Here is a 26947-nt window from a genome sequence, read left to right on the forward strand (position 1 = left end):
ATAAACCGTTTCAAAGCATGTAAAATACATTCTTTCTATCCCTGTCCTCCACCCAATATAGGCCTAGACAACAATGCAATAAAGATCACTGCAATAATCTATCCAGGACCAAATCCACAGGAGCCAAACCCAGAACCGCCAGCCACCCATTCCATATCCTATCATATCTAATGGGGACTCCTCTATGTTGGTAAATCATGTGTTTACATCTCAGAGTTGCTCCCATGTTAGTCAACCACATCTCCAGCATTGGAGGGGACTTTGAAGTCCAGTGCTGTAGAATGAGTTTCCGAGCCTGGAACAATGCCCTAGACCACTGATGGCAAACCTTGGCACCCCAGATGTTTTGGAACTACATTTCCCATGATGCTCATGCACTGTGCAGTGTAGTTGAGCATCATGGGAAATATAGTTGCTAAACATCTGGGGTGCCAAGGTTCGCCATCACTGCCCTAGACACTGCTATCCTGACATTAGCATCCTGAGTAAACTCCTCCACTATGCCAAGTAGACATGGTTTTGGATCAATCGGAACCGAAATTTGATAAGCACTGTTAATGGTCTGTATTACCGACATCCAATACCTGTGCAGTTTTGGACACCGCCACAGGAGGTGTATAAGATCTCCACTATCTCTGTTATACCTGGTGCACAACGGGTCTGCTCTCAAGCCCATGCCATGTAGCCTAGCCATGGTGCGATGCACTGGAAGGAGTATATATAGTTGCGAAATTCTTTGAGCTACATTTAAAAAACAGTGTCGCACTGATTCCAGTGCCTCAGCCCACTGGTCCACTCAGAAAGGTCTCTCACATCAGTTTCCCAGTGTGTCTTTGCTGAGCTAGGAAATTTTTTCCAGATAATCCCCCAGCAACATCGCATAGCAGAGAGGACTGTGCCCTAACAGCGTGTTGTAATTGAAGGTATGGGAACAGCGTGCTCTGGGGTATATCAAATCTGGCCTTCAGCTGAGCAAAAGTCAGCAATCGACCACGCTCAAAGATATGGCGAAGGTGTGTGACACCGCGTGCACGCCCCAGGGCTCCGCACTGTAAGCCAGCCAGCTCCAGATAAGTTTGATTATTCCAGATCGGGCTATACTCTATAAAGCCTGTCACTTGTTGCAGCTGCTTCACCTTGGACCAAACCTTATGTGTTAATTTATATGTGGGGAACAGTTTATTAGATTTTGAAAGCAACTGTGATTCTAATCCCTCTGGGAGGCTATCGACCCCGATCGCATGAAGATCCACCCTCAATGTCGAGTCCACCCCCCGTTCTCAGACGCGAAAGGCACCCAGCATATGCTGCAACTGCGCTGCCAAATAGTATACCCAGGGGTTTGGGAAAGCTAACCCGCCATTATCCTTGGACCTTTGCAACTGCTCTAACCGGATTCGAGCTGGGCCTGTCCTCAAAAGCAGAGAACAGAAAAGGGAGTTAACCAGTCTAAAGATTTTCAATGGGATGACCACCGGTGTATTATGCAGGAAATATAGCAGTTGGGGCATTAAAATCATCTTCACCAGATTTGCTCTGCCGGCCACCCAGAGCCAGAATTTAGACCATATCCCTATCCTATCTCTAAACCTGGTCAGGAGTGGGAAGATATTCAAGCGGCAGTAGTCAGTAATTGATGGAGATATAATGATTCCTAAATATTTGAATTGAGTTACCACCGCCACCGGGCAAAAGGTAGATAAATGGGGATCCAAAGCCTGGTCCAATTGCATCAGAGCTGACTTAGGCCAGTTAATGGTAAGGCCAGAGTATTCGACAAATGCAGTGATGATGCACATCACAAAAGAGGGGCCTGTGTCACCCAACAGCAACAGCATGTCGTCAGCGTATAATAATAGTTTCTCATGATGGGGCCCATACCGAAAACCTACCACTGGTTCGAATGTGTTCCGCCAGAGGCTCTATGGCCAGGGCGAACAGTGAAGGAGATAGGGGGCACCCCTGCCTGGTCCCCCTCTCTAGGTTAAACGGTGAAGATATCCTGCCCCCCTCCCGAATGACCGCCCGCGGGGCCTGGTACAGTTAACGCACCCATGCTATAAAATCTGACAGAAGCCAAATTTCGCCAGGACTGCCCAGAGGTAGTCCCACTCCAAAAAAAACTGTCTGACTCAAAAAACAGCAGCTATAAAAAATGCTCTAACTGATAAAAGCTGAAAAATGCTAAAAAACGCTGAAAAGCTTGGCTATTCGACATTTATCAGCGTTTTTGAGCCAAAAGTTTTTATGGAGGAATAGATTTGCTAAAAAAAAATCTAAAAAACGCTGAAAAACGCTACTGCAAAAACTCACTCTACAGCTAACGCTACTGGCTTTTTTATAATGTCCAGTGTGCATGAGGCCTAATTACAAAAATCTAAATTTTTGTGTCTACAGGTATCTTAAAGTGTACCACTAAGCTAAAAATACCGCACAGTGGTGGGGATGATGGTAAGTATTTTACTACCTAGGCTACACTGGGAAGGATGAAGGGAAACATTAACTTTACCAAAAGTGAGCCTGCTCTTTTAGTATCAATGGTGTAACCTCTGTCAGTTTTATAATGCTGTCTGTGTTCCCGATAGGGTGATTCACTCTCTTTATTTGCCCTGGTGACCACACAAAAAAGTGATGGGAAATCCAAAATGTAACAATGGTCACAGAAGTAGAGGGACAGTCTTTCCAATAGGGACACCTCAAGGGGATGTCCTCCCATGTTTGGGGAATGTTCTGTTACTTCCTATAGTGTCTCCAGGGCAGAAAGGGTAATCCTCTGACTGGGCTTTAGATACACCCTACTGCCCCCAAAACATTTTAAATGTTTGACTTTAGATATAGGTACTCCAATGCAAAGACATTTGTGAGAGGAGGAAAAATATGGCCATCATAGCTGGCGATGGAGGGCTTCCAGATTGGCAGTCCTGGTGCAGACATCGATCTGGTTCAGATTATCCCCTACCATGTGGAGTTTTTTTGGTACCGTATTTGGTCTGCATCCATTGCCAACTGCAGTAGGTTCTAGCCATCTCACGTTGAGAAATACGCAGATATAATGTGCAGTGAGGCGCAATTGGTTTACAGCAGCGTTACAAAAACTCATTTTCTGATGTCAGATAAAAGGGAGATGGCTGTCACTGAAGAGCTAACCGTCCACATAATAATGACACAGGGACAAGCGTTGGACGAGATCAGACACAGCTGTTTGTGAAGCTTCCTGCCAACATACAGGGCATTTATTGTAATAACAGTCACTTCCATATGTGACATGGCCAGGCCAAGCACTGCCATGTGTGATACAGATCCAAACTGCCTGCCACAAAAGATGGAACATTTTCTCCCAAAATAACCTGCCGCAAGTTTCATTTCATTTTAGCCGTTGAATGCTTTATTAAAGCTGAGCTTCATTTTCTTTAAATGAAATGCTGTTCGGTGAGCAGATGTTTATTCAGATGGAAGCTAGGAGGATATGGCAGAATGGGAATGCTTAGGGGAAAACCATTGTCAATAAATACACATTTCGAGTATTAACATGTGACATTCATATTTTTCACTTTCTGGCTGTACTGTATCTTGATTTCTGCATGTCATACACAGCTTTGGAAACGCTCACTTTAATGGTTGTCTGTATATTGGGAAAGGTGATTGGTTTTCCTTGTTTAATTCCTGCTAACATAATGTAGCACCCTCCTAGGTAGGTAGGTGCTAGGTAAAAGCATCTGTTGCTCCTGCTGCTTATCAGAAGAGCCTGATCTATTAGTTTGTCACATCTTTCCAGGTCTGATTCAATGGGTCTGAGGGAGTGTCCCCACTGTATCCAATGTGGGAGCTTGTTGGACAGTGGAGGAAACCCAGCCAGTGGCGCATGGTGTTTCATGGCAGTCCCAGTGGGAGGGCATTCCTGCAATTAATCCTGGGATTGCCCATAAATATGGAGGGGACATGGGCATCTTTGGTGGGAAGCAGAGTCCCAGGAGGAGGCTGACGGCTGGTCTCTCCTCCTGCAGGCAGGGCCGCTGATAGGGGGGGACCACCAGCCCTCTTGTAGGGGGCCCCAGCACACAGGGGGGCCCACACAGATAGGGGGATTAGTGATGGACAACAAATACAGAAATCTTCCTCCAGCACCTGAATCTGATCTGTCCCTCTCCCTGCTATCAGCTTTTATCTGTTGAGAAAGAGACAGTTGCCCCTCACTAATTCCCCTCCCTTGTGTGGGCCCCCCTCCCAGCACTTATCTCTGCTCAGGAGTTTATTTGTAAATTGTAACTTTGTTTCTCTCTCTCTCTGTCTCGCTGATCACTGAGCTCCAACTGCGCAGCCTGTATATTTTTCTCATCTCATCTTCTTTTTTATTTAACATAGTTTTTTTTTTTAGATTTAGCAGGAATTATGCCAGCTATGTTATATTTGTGTCTGATAATAGTGATTTTGTTGTAATTTTAGCTAAATATATCTAATATTTTCTTGGGGGAGCCCTGCTAGGTAGTCTATACGGGGCCCCGCGATTTCTAACAGCAGCCCTACCTGCAGGTGTGAGGAAAGTGGTTCAGGCAGTCGGCCTAAGGAACCAGGTGTGAAGCTGAGCTTCAGAGGAACCAGAGTGCTGACAGTGGAGCTGCTGGCAGAGTCTCTCGGGAAAAACAGTGTCGTGAGTACTCGGGGATTCGCCACAGGGTCTGCCTAGGAGAGGGGCCAACTACAGAGAAGTCAGGGCTTTAGGAAGCTAGCTCACACAGGAAGTTTATCAGTAAAGGGGGTGCCATGTAGTTGACCCTGAAGAATAGGAACAAAGGGGGTGCCAGGAAGGGCCCTGAACATTGTTCTGCAGTACAGTACAGTTTACCTCAGGAAGTTCACTCAATTCTATTTCACTACTTATGACAAAGTGAAACAGCGGCCTAGCCATGATTAGCGTTATACAGTGCTACCCAGCGTTACTCAGCATTAATCCGCATTAATCAGACGTCTCAGCTAACTGTGCATAGTTGTATAAGTTGGAGTATCCCCAGGGGCAGACTGGCAACTTTCGGCCCAGGGGGCAACTACAAACCAGAGGCCCATGGTGCAGGGACTCGGCCCTCTCCTACCCTCTCTCTCCCCGGCCTCCTCCTGACCCCCATTCAGGGCTGAAGCTTTGCTCCAGGTACTCTCTACTCACTGGCCAAATCCGGGTTCCTGACCTGATCAGCAGGGGGCAGTTGGGGGGAGCTGGGACAGCTCGGTCAGTGCTACCTGGGGGAGGAGAGTCTCCAGTGGGGTATAGAACCGGCCTCTGCTCAGACACAGTTTACACCATCCATTCTGGGGGAGAGGCCTGCGCTCTGTCCTTGTCTTCATCCTGCATGTCTGTGGCAGAAGTGGTGCAGCCTTTTTACGGAGCATCAGAGTGGCCCGGGGGGCAATTGCCCCCCTGCCCCCTGGCCCAGTCCTCCCCTGCGTATCCTACTCATTCCCTTCTCCTATCCAAGTTCTAAAAACACAAAAACCAAAGCTACTGGACTGTTTCCTGACTGAGCTAAAAACACTGGGGAAAATGTTGAACTGTCATGCTGTTGCTAATGGTAACCCAGGGCCCGGGAACCCATAATCAGCAGCTCCCAAGGGAGTACTGCTACAAATATGTAAGTTAGCAAGAAATAAAAAAGGAAAAGCCAATCACTGTGCAGCACTACTAAGCTAGAACTAGAGACTACATACTGTATGTAATCTGGGGTACAATGTCAAGAGTTTTGATTTCAGAAGCTACAGGATGTTTAGGTTAATTCCTGGTTACATTCGTATCCTTTGTAAATGGTATTTCTACTGCTATTGCCCCTGGGTGGGCATGATTATTAGCAAGAAATAAAAAAGGAAAAGCCAATCACTGTGCAGCACTACTAAGCTAGAACTAGAGACTACATACTGTATGTAATCTGGGGTACAATGCCAAGAGTTTTGATTTCAGAAGCTACAGGATGTTTAGGTTAATTCCTGGTTACATTCGTATCCTTTGTAAATGGTATTTCTACTGCTATTGCCCCTGGGTGGGCATGATTATTGGTGTTACCTCATTACTAAAACCAATAGAATTAAAAGACAAAAAAAAACAAAAAGTCTCCCATCTTGTTTTCTGTGCTCATGTGTTGCTGTGCAAATATCACAGGCCTTGGGAACATAAATCATTTGAAACAATGCAGTTGATTAAGCTGAATTAAATTCACCAAAAAAAAAAAAAAAAAATAGCAAGACATTGCATTTACAATCTTTTTTTTTTTTTTTTTTTTACCCAACCATTTTCCTGGTCTTATTTCTATTTTCCTGTTATATCAGTTGTGCAGGGAGCCTAAACCTGACTGTGCTGTCCAATAGGCACCACAGGCAGACCCAGTGCAACCTTTAAATCAGCACTAATAAACAGGCCTGGTCAGACAGGTCCCCTCCCATTCTCTGCAATACAGGTATGATTGAGGGCACTTGTGTTGAGATGTGTGGCTGTTACTCAGCTCTGCCAGCACAGAGCCTAGCGGTGTAAAGGCAGAAAGCAGCATTTGCACTGAGAGAAAAGGGTATTTTAGGTTTTTTTCAAACAAAAATGAGTCACAAATCACAACATGGGAGGTTCATGATTACAAAGGGATAAAAAGGTAAGATTAGGCTTGTAGACATTAAAGAGGTAGTAAAGTCCACTTGTTTATTTATAGGTGCAGGTAAGCCTATAATAAGCCTTGGTACAGTAAATATCTCCTAAGACCCCGTTCAGACTGCCGGCGACACGACTTGGTGGGGCGACCTGTGAAGTCGCGGTGCACAGTCTGCACCGCGACCTCGGCGCGACTTGCACGGACTTCATATAATTGAAGTCAATGCAAGTCGCCTCCAGGTCGCCCCAAAGTAGTACAGGACCCTTTTTCTAAGTCGGAGCGACTTGTGTCGCTCCTATTAGAACGGGTCCTGTACTATTCAATGGCGAGGGACCGACCGCTAGTGTGAATGGGGTCTAAATGTGCACAGTTTAGGAGATACACTATATTGTCAAAAGTATTTGGACGCCTGCCTTTACATGCTCATGAACTTTAATGGCATCCCAGTCTTAGTTTTTAGGGTTCAATATTGAGTTGGCCCACCCTTTGCAGCTATAACAACTTCAACTCTTCTGGGAAGGCTGTCCACAAGGTTTAGGAGTGTCTATGGGAATGTTTGACCATTCTTCCAGAAGCGTATTTGTGAGGTCAGGCACTGATGTTGGACTAGAAGGCCTGGTTCATTGTCTCCACTCTAATTCATCCCAAAGGTGTTCTATAGGGTTGAAGTTAGGACTCTCTACAGGCCAGTCAAGTTATTCCACCCTAAACTCGCTCATCCATGTCTTTATGGACCTTGCTTTGTGCATTGGTGTGCAGTCACGTTGGAACAGGAAGGGGCCATTCCCAAACTCTTCCCACAAAGTAGGGAGCATGAAAGTTTCCAAAATGACTTGGTTTGCTGACGCCTTAAGAGTTCTATTGACTGGAACTAAGGGGCCAATCCCAACCCCTGAAAAACAATCCCACACCATAATCCCCCCTCCACCAAATCATTTGAACCAGTGCACAGAGCAAGGTCCATAAAGACATGGATGAGCATGTTTGGGGTGGAGACACCTGACTGGCCTACACAGAGTCCTGACCTCAATCCCAATAGAACACCTTTGGGATGAATTAGACTAGCCAGGCCTTCTCGTCCAACATCAGTGCCTGACCTCACAAATGCGCTTCTGGAAGAATGATCAAATATTTCTATAGACACACTCCTAAACCTTGTAGACAGCCTTCCCAGAATAGTTGAAGCTGTTACAGCTGCAAAGGGTGGGCCAACTCAATATTGAACCCTACGGACTAAGACTGGGATGCCGTTAAAGTTAATGTACGTGTAAAGGCAGGTGTCCCAATACTTTTGACAATATAGTGTATTTACTTTAGTAGCTGCCGGTGACGTCACTTTCACATGCGCCCTGCACTTGAGAGAGCAGTGCCGCGGTCATGACTTTTGCGCAGGAGTGACATCATCATGGCTCGGCCACTTAAACGGCCGGAGCCAGTGAACCCGGAAGGAATACCAGGTGAAAATGGAAGCCCTGTCAGTGGTGACAGCACATCTCTGGGGGGCTTCATTTTAGGGTAAGTCTTTCATGTAGTATATGCGTACTAGCACATTATGACATTAACTTCCAGGGGGAAGGTTTTTTTTTTTTTTTTTGTGTGGTTTACTACTGCTTTGAAATAGACCAATCAGTTTATTTTCTATAAGCTTTTCAATGGCATCTCCCTCCCATTTGTCACCAACTACACAGCAACCGCTGCCAAACCTCCCTTCCAATTTTAGCTGTCCCTTCTCTATTGTACAGTGCTCCTAAAACTATTATATCACACGTGTGAATGTTGTAATGTAATTTCTATAGCCTTTGTATGCCCTCACTTTGCACAGCACTAAGAATAATGTTGTTGCTGTGGAAATCAATAATAATGACAGGCTGTCACTTTGCTTCCTATATTTAAATGGCAGGGGGCTTTCAGGATTATATTCCCACGCTCAAATATGTTCATACTATATTGTCACCTCCACAAATATCTGAATACGTTTCTCTGTGTTCCCATGGTCGTTGTCATCAAAAGATTGTAAACTGATAATTCTGGTTCCTGGCCTTTGATCACAGTGATTGGACTCTGACCATCGGACAAAGCTATAATTATGAAGTTCAGTCTTAAAATCCATGTCACTTTACAATGCTTTGAAAAAGTATTCATACCCCTTGAAATTTTTTTCACATTTTGCCATGTTACAACAAAAACGTAAATGTATTTTATTGGGATTTTATGTGATAGACCGACACAAAGTGGCACATAATTGTGAAGTGGAAGGAAAATGATAAATGGTTTTTAATTTTTTTAAAAAATAAAAATATAAAAAGTTTGATGTGCATTTGTATTCACCCCCCTGAGTCAATACTTTGTAGAACCGCCTTTCACTGCAATTACAGCTGCAAGTCTTTTTGGGGATGTCTCTACCAGCTATGCACATCTAAAGAGTGAATTTTTTGCCCATTCTTCTTTGCAAAATAGCTCAAGCTCTTCCTGATTGGATGGAGAACGTCTGTGAACAGGAATTTTCAAGTCTTGCCACAGATTCTCAATTGGATTTAGGTCTGGACTTTGACTGGACCATTATACCACATGAATATGCTTTGATCTAAACCATTCCATTGTAGCTCTGGCTGTATGTTTAGGGTCATTGTCCTGATGGAAGGTGAACCTCCGCCTCAGTCTCAAGTCTTTTGCAGACTCTAACAGGTTTTCTTTTAAGATTGCCCTGTATTTGGCTCAATCCATCTTCCCATCAACTCTGACCAGCTTCCCTGTCCCTACTAAAGAAAAACATTCCCGTAACATGATGCTGCCACCACCATGTTTCACAGTGGGGATGGTGTTTTCAGGGTGATGTGCAGTGTTAGTTTTCCGCCACACATAGCGTTTTGATTTTAGGCCAAAAAATTCAATTTTGGTCTCATCTGACCAGAGCACCGTCTTCCACATGTTTGCTGTGTCCTCCACATGGCTTCTCTCAAACTGCAAACGGGACTTCTTATGGCTTTCTTTCAACAATGGCTTTTTTCTTGCCACTCTTCTATAAAGGCCAGATTTGTGGAGTTCATGACTAATAGTTGTCCTATGGACAGATTCTACCACCTGAGCTGTGGATCTCAGCAGCTCCTCCAGAGTTACCATGGGTCTCTTGGCTGCTTCTCTGATTAATGCTCTCCTTGCCCGGCTTGTCAGTTTAGGTGGGCGGCCATGTCTTGTGCCATACTCTTTCCATTTTTGGATGATGGATTGAACAGTGCTTCGTGAGAGGTTTAAAGCTTGGGATATTTTTTTAACCTAACCCTGCTTTTAAACTTTGTCTGGTGTGTTCCTTGGTCTTCATGATGCTGTTTGTTCTCTAAGGTTCTCTAACAAACCTCTGAGGTCTTCACAGAACAGCTGTATTTATACTGAGATTAAATTACACACAGGTGGACTCTATTTACTACTTAGGTGACTTTTTGAAGGCAATTGGTTCCACTAGATTTTAGTTAGGGGTATAAGAGTAAAGGGGGCTGAACACAAATGCACGCCACACTTTTCAGATATTTATTTGTAAAAAAATTTGAAAACCATTTATCATTTTCCTTCCACTTCACAATTATGTGCAACTCAGGGCCAACTTTAACACAGGGCAAATAGGGCAGCTGCCCTGGGCCCAGTCATTGTTAGGGGGCCCAAAGCAGCTGCCCCTTGAGCCTGCGCTGTCCATACATTAGGGTCCCAAGATATTAATACTGCAGACCGCACTGAGTACATCAGTGTGTGTATTCCCTGGCCAGCAGGGAGGGGCCGGAAGCTCCACTGCCGCTCTGACCCCGCCCTATGCAGCCTGTATACACAGAGACTCGGAGCTGCGCCCCACCTCCGGACCTCTGAGCGCCCCAACTACGGACCTCTGAGAGTCCCATCCCCAGACCTCCGAGCAGATCGTGAGCCGGGCTGGCTAGGTAGGTAGGTGCTTCTCCCAATGGACTGCTTGTAGACTGTTATCCTAACCCCCTGCTCTGCTTACCAAGTACCAGTACATTGCTGATAGGTAGAATTTTAAAGTGGTTACTTAGTTGATCACCTCCTGTACTAGATTCGCAGTCTCTGGTCATCTCCTGTATAAGCTTTGCAGTCTCTACTTATCTCCTGCATTAGTTCTTCAGTCTCTACTTATCTCCTGCATTAGATCCGCAGTCCCTGGTTATCTCCTGTATTAGATCCATAGTCTCTGGTCATCTCCTGTAGTACATCCACAGTCTCTGGTCATCTCCTGTATTAGATTTGCAGTCTCTAGTTACAGTGCCTTGCGAAAGTATTCGGCCCCCTTGAAATTTGCGACCTTTTGCCACATTTCAGGCTTCAAACATAAAGATATAAAACTGTAATTTTTTGTGAAGAATCAACAAGTGGGACACAATCATGAAGTGGAACGAAATTTATTGGATATTTCAAACTTTTTTAACAAATAAAAAACTGAAAAATTGGGCGTGCAAAATTATTCAGCCCCCTTAAGTTAATACTTTGTAGCGACACCTTTTGCTGTGATTACAGCTGTAAGTCGCTTGGGGTATGTCTCTATCAGTTTTGCATATCGAGAGACTGAAATTTTTGCCCATTCCTCCTTGCAAAACAGCTCGAGCTTAGTGAGGTTGGATGGAGAGCGTTTGTGAACAGCAGTTTTCAGTTCTTTTCACAGATTCTCGATTGGATTCAGGTCTGGACTTTGACTTGGCCATTCTAACACCTGGATATGTTTATTTGTGAACCATTCCATTGTAGAGCTTGCTTTATGTTTTGGATCATTGTCTTGTTGGAAGACAAATCTCTGTCCCAGTCTCAGGTCTTTTGCAGACTCCATGAGGTTTTCTTCCAGAATGGTCCTGTATTTGGCTCCATCCATCTTCCCATCAATTTTAACAATCTACCCTGTCCCTGCTGAAAAAAAGCAGGCCCAAACCATGATGCTGCCATCACCATGTTTGACAGTGGGGATGGTGTGTTCAGGGCAGGCCCGGATTGGCTAATCGGGAGCATCTGGAGAATTCCAGATGGGTTGCTCCATTTGGGGTGCAGGCAGGGCCGGTGTAATGCCTAAAGTTACAAGTATCATCTGCCCTGGACATGTCCATATCTGTGATGAAGGGGGGGGGGCACACTGGGAGCTTTTGCCTTCTCCTGCCTGACAGGGGTGAATATCATTCTCCCTCCTGTCACTGTACAACAATGTATGATCCCCGGACTTGTTCATTCCATTCACTTCACCTCTGCCTTATCTCTCCTTCAGCTGTTTATCACTCTACTCTTTACAAGCTCCCCTCCCCCCTGTCAGCTTCTTCTACTTCCCCGTTCCCGGCCAGGTCACTTGAGTCTTCCTTGTTGGTCACTTTCACTTTGTCCGCGGCATGTCATCTCTTTACCTTCCCTGAACAATAGTAAGTCAGCACAGAGTCTTCTGCTCCTCTCTCCTGTTCACATTAACCCTTCACCTTCTTCTTTCAGCTGTCCACTCCATAAATCTGCACTGTATGTCCTGAAGCCTCTGGTCCCAACTCAGGGCTATCCAAGCAGCCATTTAGCTGACCCTGTCCTGTCCTAAAATGCAGCATTAGCACTTTCTTTACAGCCCTTCCCTCTGTTCTTCATTAACACATATTCTTATTACCCAGACCTGCCCCCCCATCCCTATCCCCCCCCCATACCTACCCCCCCACCTATACCTATTCCCACCTATCCCTATCCCCCCCCCATACCTATACCTATCCCTAATAACCTGTGCGCTGCGGTTTGGTCACAGTGTGATTGTATGTGCGTTTTACCTGGATTTTAGGTACACTTCTATTTGAATTTCTATTACAAAGTGTGTTTTCATGAAAGTACATCAAAGTCCTGCATGTTGCATCTTTGATGCAGTTTCAGAAAACGCACTGTGTAATGGAATTCAATAGAAGTGCACCTAAAATCCAGGTAAAACGCACATACAATCACACTGTGACCAAACCGCAGCGCATCGGTGTGACCCCACTATAAGGCAAACTTCACACCTTTGAATGTCAGTCACAAGATTGTGGCTTTCCTGACACACCCACAAACAAATCGTCCATTTGTAGACGTGCAACAGTGCCATTTATTGGTAATGGCACCCCACACATCTGCTAACACATGCACCAAACCACATGGTGTCTCAAAAGTGAAACATCTGGGGTCTGTTTAGAGCCCTGATATTTCATCAAAACCCACCAACAGGGCAGTTAAAAATGTAAAAAGTATATATATACACTGTACATATAAATTCTGAACACAATATAAATAATGTAAAACATTTGTAAAAAATAAATAATTAAGGGCTTGTTCACACGTGTTTTGGTCTCTGAAAAGCAACCATCATGCAGATTGCTCTTCAGAGAGCATTTGACAGGAGGTAAGGAGCCGTTGTATCGCCTCCCTACTGCCTGAAACAAAGCTTCTACCATTATTAGCCTTATCTATAGATGGGGTGGGGGGGCACAGCTTGCCATGTTTGCCCTGGGCACTGAATGACCTTGTCTCGGCACTGGGTGCAGGGGGTCCGGCCGCACCGGGCGCAACATCTGAGGGGGTGTCGTGTAGCATGACAGTGAAGGCAGTTTTATTCCAGGACAAAGCAGTGTCCCAAAATGAAACGCATACTGTGTGATTCCTGAACTGGTGATTCCAGTGACATCAGGCACACACAGGCAGAAGCCCAGCATTCATAGTGGAAGAGGGTTTAAATTCCTCCTCCTCTGCGCCAAGAAAGTAGCTCCACCTACCTCCTCCTCGCTGCAGGTAAGAGGATTGTTCATGTTGTCCTCGCTCTGGCTCTGCTCTTCTTTCTGCTAAAAATCACTGCCCTTGCCACAGTGTAGGATTGTCTTCTCATGAGCTTTGCATTACTCAATATTCCCCAGGATCTCAATAGGAGGAGATGATGTCCTCCTTGGTTAGCTACCTCTGGAGGAGGCTCATCCCCCCCCCCCCCCCCCCCCCTACAGGTATTTAGGGGATATTTTTTTTTTTTGCAGTTTTAACAAGCATTTTATGGAGGGTGAGGTGAAGGATGGCCTTGAATAAGGAGATATTGCCCCTGAGTTGCAAGGTCCTCTTGTTGCCATCATTAATTTTGGTGTCCCTGAGACAACTGCACAGTACAAGAACAAGAAGCAGGCGTTCCATGTGGGAGCTTGCATGAATCTTAGATTTTTGCATAATTCTTAGAAATACATAAAATTCAGATTAAGGTGAAGTAAATTAATTTCTGACTGCAGCACAGTTGCAGGGTTTGGTAGTTTACTGAAGCAAAATTGGAAAAAAGCCTCCAATGGACGCAGCTTAGGGGCTTTTGAGGTCCTTGATCAAATGCACATAGACCATACATGACCGAATGTAACCGTCCCCTTTCACCAAACTGAATGTGATCTGTGGATTCTACATCGTTGCATGTCTGTGTATTTCTCTAGAAATTGGTACAGGGTAGAGGTTTTATGTGAGCTATATAGCCGGAGAACTGATTACAAAAGTTCCCCACTTTATATCACTGCAATGTTTAATCTAATTTTTAATACTAAGCTAAAACATGGAATAGGCTGCTTTGGCAGCACTATGCATTAGTGATTGACCGATATAGTTTTTTTTATTGCCGATACCAATATTTTGGCCATTGAATATCGGCTTTTGTCCATATTGGCCGATATTTTCGTACATTTAAAAAAAACTATGTGGCAAATGAGGTTTAATGTTGATAAATGTAAAGTTATGCACTTGGGGGCTAAGAATATGCATGCATCATACATACTAGGGGAGGGGGGGGGGGGATCTGGGGGAATCCATGGCGGAGAAGGCTACTGTATTTGCACTGAATTGTAAATGATGATATTTTTTGAAAAATACAATGAATTACAAGGCTGTAGAGAACAGTGCGCCATTGCAAACTTATATTCGGAGGTTTTAATTACATTATTTTAATATAGTCAGTCGTGAACTAAAGTGGGCCGGTCTAAGGCATGAAACTCCAGGGCTGAAAATGAGTCCCACTCCGGCCCTGGTTCAGGGTGATGAGATGTGTTGCTTTTACGCCAAACATAACGTTTTGCATTGTTGCCAAAAAGTTTGATTTTGGTTTCATCTGACCAGAGCACCTTCTTCCACATGTTTGGTGTGTCTCCCAGGTGGCTTGTGGCACACTTTAAACAACAGTATACCTGCGCTGCTAACAAAGCAAATACATAAATAAATCTCAATAAATGGTGTATAAATAATCTGTGTAAAGTGCTAGTGCTCAACTTCAAACACACATTCCTATATCATAAATCCCAATCAATATATAAAAATATAAAAATACAATAAATACAAATTTTTTCACGTGAAAATAATAAATATCAATAAAGTCTTCCAATAAAAGACTTTCTTAAATAGTGACAGTCTTTGTGCAAAACATAAGTCCAAAGTGCTGCGTGCTCGTAAAACAAGTGCCGGTGCTTTCTCTACATGAGTAGGTGCTCCCCTCCTGGACCCCTACTCACCAGAAGCCAAATAATACACCGCTTTCAGAATATCCTTAGATAGGACGAGCCATAATGGACCATCAACTCAATCAGCTTTCCTGTAGGTCATATCATCCAGGTAATGCTCAAAAAAATGGAAAGAGATGCTGGCATCGTGAAGTATGTAATCACTTTATTCGATGCACACAATACAAGATACACTTACAATATGGCAAAGGTTAAAACGCCTAAAAAATCATCCCACGGGTTGCCAATCCAAACGGCTGTACTCACTCCCCGTGTCCCCGTATGTCGGAAGGTGGATGTAGTCTGGCGTAGTACGTACTCGGACGAACGGCTTGACGCGTTTCGCTCCGCACACAGAGCGTTATCAAAAGGCTTTTGATAACGCTCTGTGTGCGGAGCGAAACGCGTCAAGCCGTTCGTCTGAGTACGTACTACGCCAGACTACATCCACCTTCCGACATACGGGGACACGGGGAGTGAGTACAGCCGTTTGGATTGGCAACCCGTGGGATGATTTTTTAGGCGTTTTAACCTTTGCCATATTGTAAGTGTATCTTGTATTGTGTGCATCGAATAAAGTGATTACATACTTCACGATGCCAGCATCTCTTTCCATTTTTTTGAGCATTACCTGGATGATATGACCTACAGGAAATCTGATTGAGTTGATGGTCCATTATGGCTCGTCCTATCTAAGGATATTCTGAAAGCGGTGTATTATTTGGCTTCTGGTGAGTAGGGGTCCAGGAGGGGAGCACCTACTCATGTAGAGAAAGCACCGGCACTTGTTTTACGAGCACGCAGCACTTTGGACTTATGTTTTGCACAAAGACTGTCACTATTTAAGCACGTCTTTTATTGGAAGACTTTATTGATATTTATTATTTTCACGTGATAAAATTTGTATTTATTGTATTTTTATATTTTTATATATTGATTGGGATTTATGATATAGGAATGTGTGTTTGAAGTTGAGCACTAGCACTTTACACAGATTATTTATACACCATTTATTGAGATTTATTTATGTATTTGCTTTGTTAGCAGCGCAGGTATACTTTTGCACTATACACTTTATAAAGGTACACTACCTTTTATACCAGCAGCAGCCCACTATACAGTGGTATCAGAAAAAATTTTTAATCCTCAGCGCTAGCCTATAATCCTTATCACACTTTAAACAACACTTTTTATGGATATCTTTAAGAAATGGCTTTCTTCTTGCCACTCTTCCATAAAGGCCAGATTTGTGCAGTATACGACTGATTGTTGTCCTATGGACAGAGTCTCCCACCTCAGCGTGGATCTCTGCAGTTCATCCAGAGTGATCATGGGCCTCTTGGCTGCATCTCTGATCAGTCTTCTCCTTGTATGAGCTGAAAGTTTAGAGGGACGGCCAGGTCTTCGTAGATTTGCAGTGGTCTGATACTCCTTCCATTTCAATATTATCGCTTGCACAGTGCTCAGTCAAACACTAATTGGAAGTGTACACAAACCCCCTTACTTGCGCACGGAATGTCCTAAAGCCAAAGACCAAAATGTTTTGGAAAAGTTCTAGAACATGTGCGCAGCCTGAATCATCTATAAGTAATCCCAATGGTTTAGAAGCATATTTGGTCCTCCTATCCCAGTTCCCTGATTGGACCCTTAGCACATTCCGCAATGCAAGCCCCATGGGGAAAAACCCCACATTCCTTCTGAAATACCTCATCCCTCCCCTAAAAATCCCTCCACTCTTCCCTCCTAACCTAGATACCTACTGCTTTGTAATGACTTTCATGTTGTTTTCTGAGTTCCCTTTCTTAAAGCGGTAGCAAACTGATAGTGAAAAAGAATGTATCCACTGCACAATACCTTATTATATCATTCCACCGTGAAAATAAACGCCCTCATTTTTTTCTTACTGATTTACTACCTATTTCTATTTACATGTTTCCTTTCCGAAGTCAGCGCCATTGCTATTGTTCTCTTCTGAATCTTGCTCATGTGCTATCCAAGCCTCATTTTCGCTTCGGGATTTCTTTGGTAAGAAGCCCGGCATGTCTATGATTTGCTGTGCATGGGGCTGTACTCGCAGGATTTCAGAACCGCAATGAGATGATGAAGACACGACATCGGCTGGAACAAGAGATGCCATAAATAGCCACAGATATGCGCATGTGCTGGTGATGTCCTGAAACTGATCCTGCCTTGATTGCAAGAAAACAGAAAAGGTTACAATGAATATTAAGGATTTTAAGGCAGTATATTTATAGTTTTTAGTCTTCCACCACTAGTTTTAAAGTTACCCAGACCTACCATATCATTTACACTTTTCGGTAGTCCATCTGTCTATTGTTATCATTAGCAATGCACTCATGTATTGGCTGAAGTCACTGTGCTTTTAATGTGCTTTGGTGAAACTATTTTGTGGGGAAAAAAATAGTATAGCATAAACAATTGCTAAGGAAAACATTATGTAATGTAATAATATTAAAAACAACCTTTCCTTTTCAATCTGCAATGTTGTAATTTTCTGTGAAATTCAATGCAATATGACAACCTGGAAGCCTTCTGTACACAGTTGGTATTCAAAACACCCCCAGAAATGTAATTTTCTGCTTGGGTGATTAGCTCACTGATTTTCCCAGAAATCTGCACTAAAATACAACTCAGATTTTAGGCATCCTCTGGAATAAAAGTTTAATTTTCGGTGAGATTCTCCCAAAGGGTGGATTACTTCTAAAGGGATGCAGACATTGCAACTTTCCTCATTAGAAAACTGCAGGTGCATCAGCTGATTAATGATGAAAAGTCACTGCCATTCAGATTCACTTTGTACATTGACAAAAACAAAGCGCTATTCTTGCAACAAAGTGTATTAAATCCACTCATACTTACACTCACTGGCCACTTTATTAGGCACACCCGTTCAATTGCTTGGTCACACAAATTGCAAATCAGCCAATCACCTGGCAGCAACTCAATGCATTTAGACATCTAGATGTGGTGAAGACGACTTACTGTTCAAACCAAGCATCAGAATGGGGAAGAAAGGAGATTTAGGTGACTTTGAACGTCGCATGGCTGTTAGTGCCAGACGAGTGGAGTATTTAAAAAACTGCTGATCTACTGGGATTTTTACGCACAACCATCTCTAGGGATTACATAGAATGGACAGAAAAAAAAAGGTGGTGCTACAAAGTATTAACTGAAGGGGGCTGAATAATTTTGCACGCCCAATTTTTCAGTTTTTTATTTGTTAAAAAAGTTTGAAATATCCAATAAATTTCGTTCCACTTCATGATTGTGTCCCACTTGTTGTTGATTCTTCACAAAAAATTACAGTTTTATATCTTTATGTTTGAAGCTTGAAATGTGGCAAAAGGTCGAGAAGTTCAAGGGGGCCAAATACTTTCGCAAGGCACTGTATTTGCTTACCCGCAATGGGGTTAATTGTACAGTATAGTATACAGGCTGGGTATTCATAGTCCCTGGGTTATAGACATGTAGTTTCAGGTGATAGGACACTGGCAAAACCTTTGATGACATGCCCCCTGGGCACCACCCCTATGACCTTACCCCACTCCCTAAGTTTTCATCTTTTGCTGGTGTCCTAATATGACGGACTTCTTCTCCCTTATGAAGACACAGAAGTGATAGAAGCAGTGTATCCAGATCGTGCAACCTCGCTTAAACCTTGGAAGCCGTACCCAGACCCCACGCCAGCCTGTAGTGTTGCTTCAGGCACTGGGCACTTTGTACAACTTAGGAGTCAGCAGTCAGCGGTTACCTGAACACTGGCAGCAAGGAGAACACAAGCGCCACTCTAAGTGTAAGAGGAAGGGTTTATTAGGAATAAAATTCATATGCAAGGGTACACACAAACGAACAAGTACAAGGAGCATAAGGGCATCCATAATGTATAGGTCCGTCTCATGGCCTGAGGAAGGAGCACATGCTCCGCAAACGTGTCGCCTGCGCCTATACGTCACATCCGGGTAGTGACGTCAGGAGAGTCCTCTGTGCGTTCCAGACACCAGGAAGAGCCGGTAACCACCGGCTTTTGCTGTAGGAGCCGTGACCGCTCGAGCCATCCTGAATCACTATACCGGACTGACGGACCTATACTATGGATGCCCTTTTGCTCCTTGTACTTGTTCGCTTGTGAGTACCCTTGCATATGAATTTTATTCCTAATAAACCCTTCCTACTACACTTAGAGTGGTGCTTGTGTTCTCCTTGCAGCTGTTTTCAAGTCCCTTCTTACTTGCCACCAGAGCAGCCTTCAGTGTATATGGAGTATATATATGGACTTTTTATATGTACTATTTTATAGAGACTGATATCTCTCATTTAGGTCCCTAATGTGGAACCTGATGGTCCCACATTTTTACTCTCTTGTGGCAGTATTTATGCAATTTTTACCTGAACACTGGCAGTGGCTGCCTTGTGAAATGCCTGACCTTACGCACTGTCCTTGAGCGCCTTAGAGTACATAGCACTGTTCAAACCAGGTCCCCATATTTATAAAGCTGAACTTGGGGTATATATTCAGTGACCCCAATTAATGTTGTTATGTAGTGATTTAAAAAGAAAAAAGTAAATGTATTTTAAATGCATTTAGTGTTAAAACATGGATTTGGCTTGGTTTCAGCCTCTTGTAATTCCTTGTACAGTAGAACTCTCGAAGACTGGGAGAGGGAGTGGTAATGGTAAAGACCAATCAGGTGTGCTTGATGCACATGAGCTGATGAGGAACCTGCTGATAGGAGCAGAGAGCAGGGGATGTGCTGCTCAGTCTGCTGCTTATCCTGCATTGTCCAGTATTGTACCTGAATTTCTCAAACTGCAGCAGAAAAGATGGGTCACCAGCTTGACTGTTCTACCTGACTGTGTAAATCTCAGGACTGGCGGGACAGAAAAAAAAATCCTCTGTGATCTCTTGATTGGGCTTTAAGGCTGGGTTCACACTAGTGGGATGCAGTAAGCCCTGCGAATCCTGTGCAGGTTTCCGCATCACACCTGAATCGCAAATGGTTCACACTGACATCTGCAAGTGTCATTGTAAAGTTATTGACACGTGCAGATCGGTTCGCAGATCGCAATGCGAACTGTGAAATGGTACAGGAAATGCATTGCATAGGTGTGAACACCCATGCGATCTTATTCTAGTGCAGACCAAAAAAAAGGGTCCTGCATAATTTTGGTTCGAATCAGATGCAAATTCAGCAACACAAACTGTATGGCTGAATTTGCATTACACAGACATCGCATGTGATCTGCACAGCAATGCGGTGCAAATCACATGCGATGTTTGTGTTCGCACCAGTGTGAGTCATCATTAGACAAAGTAAGTAAAGCTTTAAAAGAGGCAAATATTAGTATTTTAAAAATAAATGCTCAATTATTAACCACTTTACCACTGGAGGATTTTGCTGTCTTACGTCTGGGCCACTTTTTGCGATTCGGCACTGTGTGACTTTAACTGACAATTGCGCGGTCGTGCGACGCCATACCCAAATTAAATTGACGTCCTTTTTATCCCACAAACAGAGATTTCTTTTGGTGGTATTTGATCACCTGTGCAATTTTTACTTTTTGCGCTATAAACAAAAAAAGAGCGTAAATTTTGAAAAAATAACAATATTTTTCACATTTTTTTATATGAAATTCCCCCCCAAAAAAATGTAAAAATCAAAATTTTTTTAAATTTTTGGCCAATTTGTTTTCTGCTACCTATGTTTGGTAAAAAAAATTGCAATAAGCGTATTTTGATTGGTTTGTGCAAAAGTTATTGCGTTTACTAACTAAAGGAAAGATTGATGTAATTTTTGTTGTTTTTCTTTTAACGAGTAATGGCGGCGATCTGCGATTTTTTTTTTGCGGGACTGCGTCATTGCGGCGGACAGATCGGACCCCTGACTGACATTTTTGACACTTTTGGGGGTACCAGTGACATTACTGCAGTAATCAATGCTATAAATATGCACTGTTACTGTAAAAATGACACTGACAGTGAAGGGGTTAATTTTATTGGAGAGGGAGGGGTTAATGTATGCCTGGTGCTTACTGACGTGTGTGGGGGGAGGTGACTGTGTGACACAAGGACAGATCGAGGGTTCAGCTATGCTGAACCCTGCAATCTGACCCTGCCTGTCACTTTGGAGATCCGCCCGCTTGTGTTTACACAAGCGGGCGGATCTCCACACTCGATTCCCCAACGATCGGGGAAGAGCAGCGGCGATCGCCGCCGCTCCTCCCCTGGCCCGACTCCCGCTGTGACTGAATACAGCTTGAGCGAGCCTCCGGCGGCGCGCGTGCGCCGCCTAGAAGGGGGAGGGTCTGCCGACGTCAGACCTACAAGAGCCACTTTGCCGCAGTAGTATCAACGTGAGCAGCGGTAAAGTGGTTAAAATAAACCGCTCAAATTTTTGCCAACTTCCAATGTGGCTGAAGCTAAAAATATAAAATATTAATCTATTTTTTTTTAATTTATAAAAATTATTTTTAGTAGTAAATATATTATATATGAAACAAAATAAATACAAGTTATATTGTTTTTATATTGTTTTATTTGTAATAATTATTTTTATTAAAAAACAATGTTTATAAATCCACTGAAGATGTATGGTCCATTGAACATGTTTGTAAAAAGGTTTGAAAAATTTGGCATGTGCCGTTCAGTTGTACATGAAAGAAATGGTGGTTGTTTTTCTGAAATGTTAGCATTATCTTGTGTGTTCAGTTTAGATGCAAATCATCCTTGGTGGATTTCTTTAGAAGTGAGTTGTGCCTAGTTTCCTGTAGCCAGACATTGATTCCAGGACTTGTTTGTGTTGGCAGTGCCCCCTGGCTGCCTTGCATACACGGCTCCTGGCAGTGCGGAGCGTGCGTAACTCCCTGACACAGCTCTGCATCCTCAATTCTGACAGTGCAGCATCAGGGAGGGTGAGCGAATGGGGGGAATCTCCATACTGATTTTCTGCTCGAATAAGCCGGACAGTGTTACTCAGCCGTGGCTGAGAATTTACTAACATTATCCCTGTTGTTATAATCAGCATCTGAACAACACAGGTCTGGGAACCGCATACCGATTAATAACCTAATTATTTCTGCACATTGTATATCTAGGTGCTGGGCTGTAACTCCTCAGGCCTAGCTTATAACCTTTCAGAGGAACCATGCCATTACCCTGTTGAGATTTTTAATTTTAAGCTATGTTTATATTGTAGTCAGACTCCGAGGGTAAACTGAAAGGTCAATACCCTCTAAATAGAATAAGAATATTCTTGAGACCTTGTCCTTATATAAAGGGATAATGTTTAATTGTAAGGGGGTCTACGGTTATATCATTAATCTAGCAGTTCCCTGTGTGGCTTTCCCACTCTGTGATTGGAGGATTTCACTTGTAAGGGTAGGCGGGTAACACTCCCTCCATGTTCCCCTCCTCGTTGGGTGCCAAGATTGGGTCTTAATGGAAGGGTAGGCACCTTGAACAGGGTCACTGCCTTAAGACTCGTGTGTAAGGTAGCCGGTCTGTTTGGCCGACTTCTGTTGGATGAGTATGCTGGAAAACCAGCATCCGACCAGCTCCCCATCATGCTCTCAGCCAATGGCGCTGGGTTAAACGGAAAATAAAATATTAGTGTGTACTAGGGATCGACCGATTATCAGCAAAGCCGATATATCGAGGGCCGATCTGCACTTTCCCCGATATATCGGAATCCGCCCCTGAGGTTACCGATATTGCCAATATTTCGGGAAAGTGCTTTACCGGGGTGATTTCTGCAGCTAGAGGCATCACCCCGGTATCGGCGTCCATAGCCGACGGTCAGCTGTCTTGTAATGACAACCAATGTGGTTGAGAAGCGGCTCGGCTGTCATTACAAGGAGTAGGAGGGGACATCTTGAATGCTTTTAAGTGCAGAGGAGGGGTTTGAGGTCTTTTAGACCCCCAGATCCCTCCTCAAGAGCACTTGTGTAAAAAATAAATGAAAAAAATTTTTTTTTAAATGTCCGAAAATATCGGCAGATATCGGTCCAATAACAATATGCGATGACCAATATATCGGTATCAGTATCGGCAATAAAAAAATGATATCGGTCAATCACTAGTGTGTACCAGGCTTTACACAAGGAGTACCTTTACTTGTGTGGCCAACTTGAACTTTAGGTAACTCTCTTGATGTTAATATACACCACCACGGTCACTGTTGCATTTAGGAGGGACACAAAAGATATATGCTGTACACTGGTAAAGTCAAGGTATCCATGAAAGACAAGTCGATGAATTGGATGATGATGAATAAACAAATAAAACTTGCTTCCATATAAACCATGAAGTAACAGTCTAATTTACAAGGTAAAAGCCCAAGTCTCCTCCAGCCTCAAACTCTAAATGGAGGGTTCAGCACTTGTGATGGAAACAGGCTCAAGGTTCACATATCAGGCAGAAGGCACATGAAGGTTCATTGGGACCAACTGTTGGCATCCTGTGGGGAAAGCACACTTCAGTAAGGCTGGAGCCCATCAGGAAGATGGCCGCTCACAGAATAGAGATAATAATGCGGCAGGCCAAGGAGGATGACGCAGCCACTTTGGCGGCCTGTGTTACAGGAAGGGGAGGGACCAGGGAGGGGCGCTCTCTCCAATCAGATAACGCGTTTCAAAGCTTCCGGCTTCTTTGTCAAATCTAGTTTGGTGAGGGAGCAAGGAGGATAAATAGTGGTTAGAGGTCACATGTAGGGGGTGTGGGGGAACCGGCTCATTTGTTTTCCTAACCCTTTAGTCAGCACCTCAAGTGCTGTTCACAAAGATTAATAAACACATATCGAAAATGGGTTGGAAGCAATTGTATAATGGTATATACTATTATCAAATATATTCTATTATAAAGTATATCCTACACCCCATTAAGGAAGATAAAGTAATAAATAAATGCTAATAGAGTATAATAAATACATAGTTGAATAAATAAACATCTGTACAAAAATTTTATATTTCATGTATGTAGAATAAATTCAAAAATTACAAGAATACATAACCCATTCATACAAATAATAATAAAAATAATATAGGTATTATTGATATTAGAAAATATACAATGAAAATAAAAATAAATGAATAATTAATTCAAAATAATAATAGACTAAAAAATATAAAATTAATAATAAAATATGCAAAATACAAAATATAAATAAATGATAAAGGGTCATGATATATGCAAAAGAAAAGACACTGATCCATGAACTACCCATTGACAATGTACTTGACATCACACGTGTCAGTCTGTATGAACCACTACATGTATATACCCACATGCATATACATACACAACATCTCTGTGACATACATGGGTGTATATACACACACACGCCCAATTGAACCTACCCACACATACATACATACACACATACATACATGTATGTATGTGTATACACATCTATACGCATGCGCGCACACATACAAACACACAAACCACCACATGTGCTCATGTGTATCAGCGCAGGCACCCTTACACAGCAACTCCACTACACACTTATGTAAAGGTGTAAAATAGTAAGAAGGACCAGGGACTGCATATCATCACCACATCACACCGCAGTATGTAAATCTATATCCTCATCAAATCTATTAGGACTCAAAGCGTGTAATGTCTGATTATATGTGCATTCCCCATGTCTCCCTGGACCCAGACCCTTTTTTTTGTACAGCACAGGACCAGTGGGTCGGACCCAAGTGAAGGAGTGGAAGCCATGAAGTTGGGCTCTGGGTTTCCTCATCCTGGGAGAGATTAGCATTGTTGGTTGTACTCTACCTGGGGGCCTTTGAGCATTTCTTTGGCAGTTTAGGTAAGGCGAGAGTTCAAGCCAGGAATTAGAAGTTTCCCCCAGGGAAAGAAGGACAGATGGGTGATCTGCTGTTGGTTCAAGAGAGGCACTAGTGGGATAAACCTAGTAATGTTCTGACTATGTCAATCTGGAAGGACACTAAAGGAGAGCTGAGAAGCATGGGGACCTGAAAGAATGGGCCTGACCATGGGGATGGAAAGCACCCCAAGAATAGAATGTGGTAAAAGAGTTTCCAAGATCCCTCTTGAGAGCTGTGGTGTGGGGGGGGGGGGGGGTTTGCATTTGAAATAGAATTCCATTTCTGCCATAGCATTATCTTTGCTGAACGAACGCTTTCCATCTTAAGTTATGGGAGAAGCTAAACATACTCCCTGCTTCAATCTGCATTAATTCCTAAACAAGATAAAGATACCTCTCTACATGAATCCTGCTGTCCAGTATCCTTAATTAAGCTGCTAGCTAAAATGCTGCTGATTAAGTTATCCAAAGTATATGCCAAGATGATCTAGCCATATCAGATGGGTGTTATGCCCATAAAATCTACTGTGTCAGACATTTGTGAACACAACCCAGAACTGCATAGGCACCTGGATTTACATAATTGTGTCATCTCTGAACCAGCATCTCAGTCCAAGAAGTACAGGTAAGTGCCTGAACAAAGAGGACACCATCCTTGTTGAGGGAAAAGCAGATGAAAGCGTTTTCAAGGGATACTGAAATCTTTATAATAGATATCTGTGACACACAGTACTTTATATGCATTTGCTCAAAGCCTATCCTGGGCTGATTTTTAAATGCATCCATGCAGTGGGGTCCCCCACACATGGGTGAAATGCTCAGTTGGTCTGAGTTATAATTATTGTTATAGGTGATACCCCTTTAAATGGCGCCTATCCATTTATTTTACTCATTGGTCCCCCAAAGCTGCTTCATTGCCTGGCCAGTTGCAACTCTCTAAAGTCATAATGTACAGTGTCCTGCATTGTAAGGGAGGACAGTAATGGGCAGCTCACAAGTATCAACAGCAGAGTAAAGTGCTGACTGCTAGGAGGTCAAGGAATAAGGTATTTTGTGCTTACCCCCATGCTTCTCAGTCATACAAGCTTTAAACCCATGCAGTTCGGGGGTGACTCCACTGCATTGGTACATATTAATACTGTGGCTTAGCTTGAACAATACAAGTTTTATCTGATGCTAGCGCAAATTTAAGCCATGCATTTAGTGTTGTGGTGTAATTAGTTCTCATAACAGAATATTGAATTCCAACGTAAAACTATTTATTGCAGTGGCTATGTCTTATTTGTGCACAATTCAGTCTATATTCTATTTTATGGGAGAAGCACGTCTTTGTCATCTGAATCCTCACAGCTGGCTGTAGACTACACTCATGATCAATACCAGCAACATAACTCTGAGAATATTATGTCTTTTAGGTTTTCCGCTCTGCACCATGCCGCTCTTATCGGGAACACTGAACTCATCTCTCTGCTCCTGGAGGCCCAGGCTGCCGTGGACATTAAAGATAATAAAGGTGAGACGTGGCTGGATAAAGCTTTACAGTAAACGACTTACCTGTCCACAAAATGAAATTAAAAATCTGGGCAACTGTAAGCACCACCAAGGTTTGCCCAGACCCTGCCACGTGCAAACATACTGAAATTGGGAGTAAACAACATCTACTTTTTGCTTCAGTTGAAGTATCTTTCCCTCAATTGACCCCATGATGGTTACCTTCTTCCGATCTGCAACTAATTTAAATTATGCAGGTGGCATTTCTGAAGTGCCACTCTTAAACGTTGGTGGAACATTATAATTTGAGTGTACAGGACTTATTCAGACAATTATTTCATATTGGGGGGGTAAATAATCATTTAACTGTATATACGTACAATAAGGTTGTTACAATTTGTGATTGACTGAAAATATAAGATTTTAATTCAGTTGATCAGAAGCGATTCACAAGATTCCCCTACTGCCAAACATTTTGAAAGAGTTGAAATCA

The 26947-nt window shown here is 43.2% G+C and overlaps 1 protein-coding gene across 6 annotated transcripts in view; it reads left to right on the forward strand.

Annotated features, from left to right (window-relative positions):
• Positions 1-26947, forward strand: part of CASKIN1 (CASK interacting protein 1) — a 404302-nt gene that overhangs the window by 278373 nt on the left and 98982 nt on the right. For all 6 annotated transcript variants that reach the window (XM_082261261.1, XM_082261260.1, XM_082261262.1 and 3 more), the window contains exon 3: positions 26379-26476. In XM_082261261.1, coding sequence (XP_082117387.1) covers positions 26379-26476 — 98 coding nt within the window. The remainder of the gene's footprint in view (positions 1-26378; positions 26477-26947) is intronic.

The sequence above is a fragment of the Pelophylax lessonae genome (assembly GCF_965119305.1).
Source record: "Pelophylax lessonae genome assembly, chromosome: 6".
Classification (NCBI taxonomy): domain Eukaryota; kingdom Metazoa; phylum Chordata; class Amphibia; order Anura; family Ranidae; genus Pelophylax; species Pelophylax lessonae.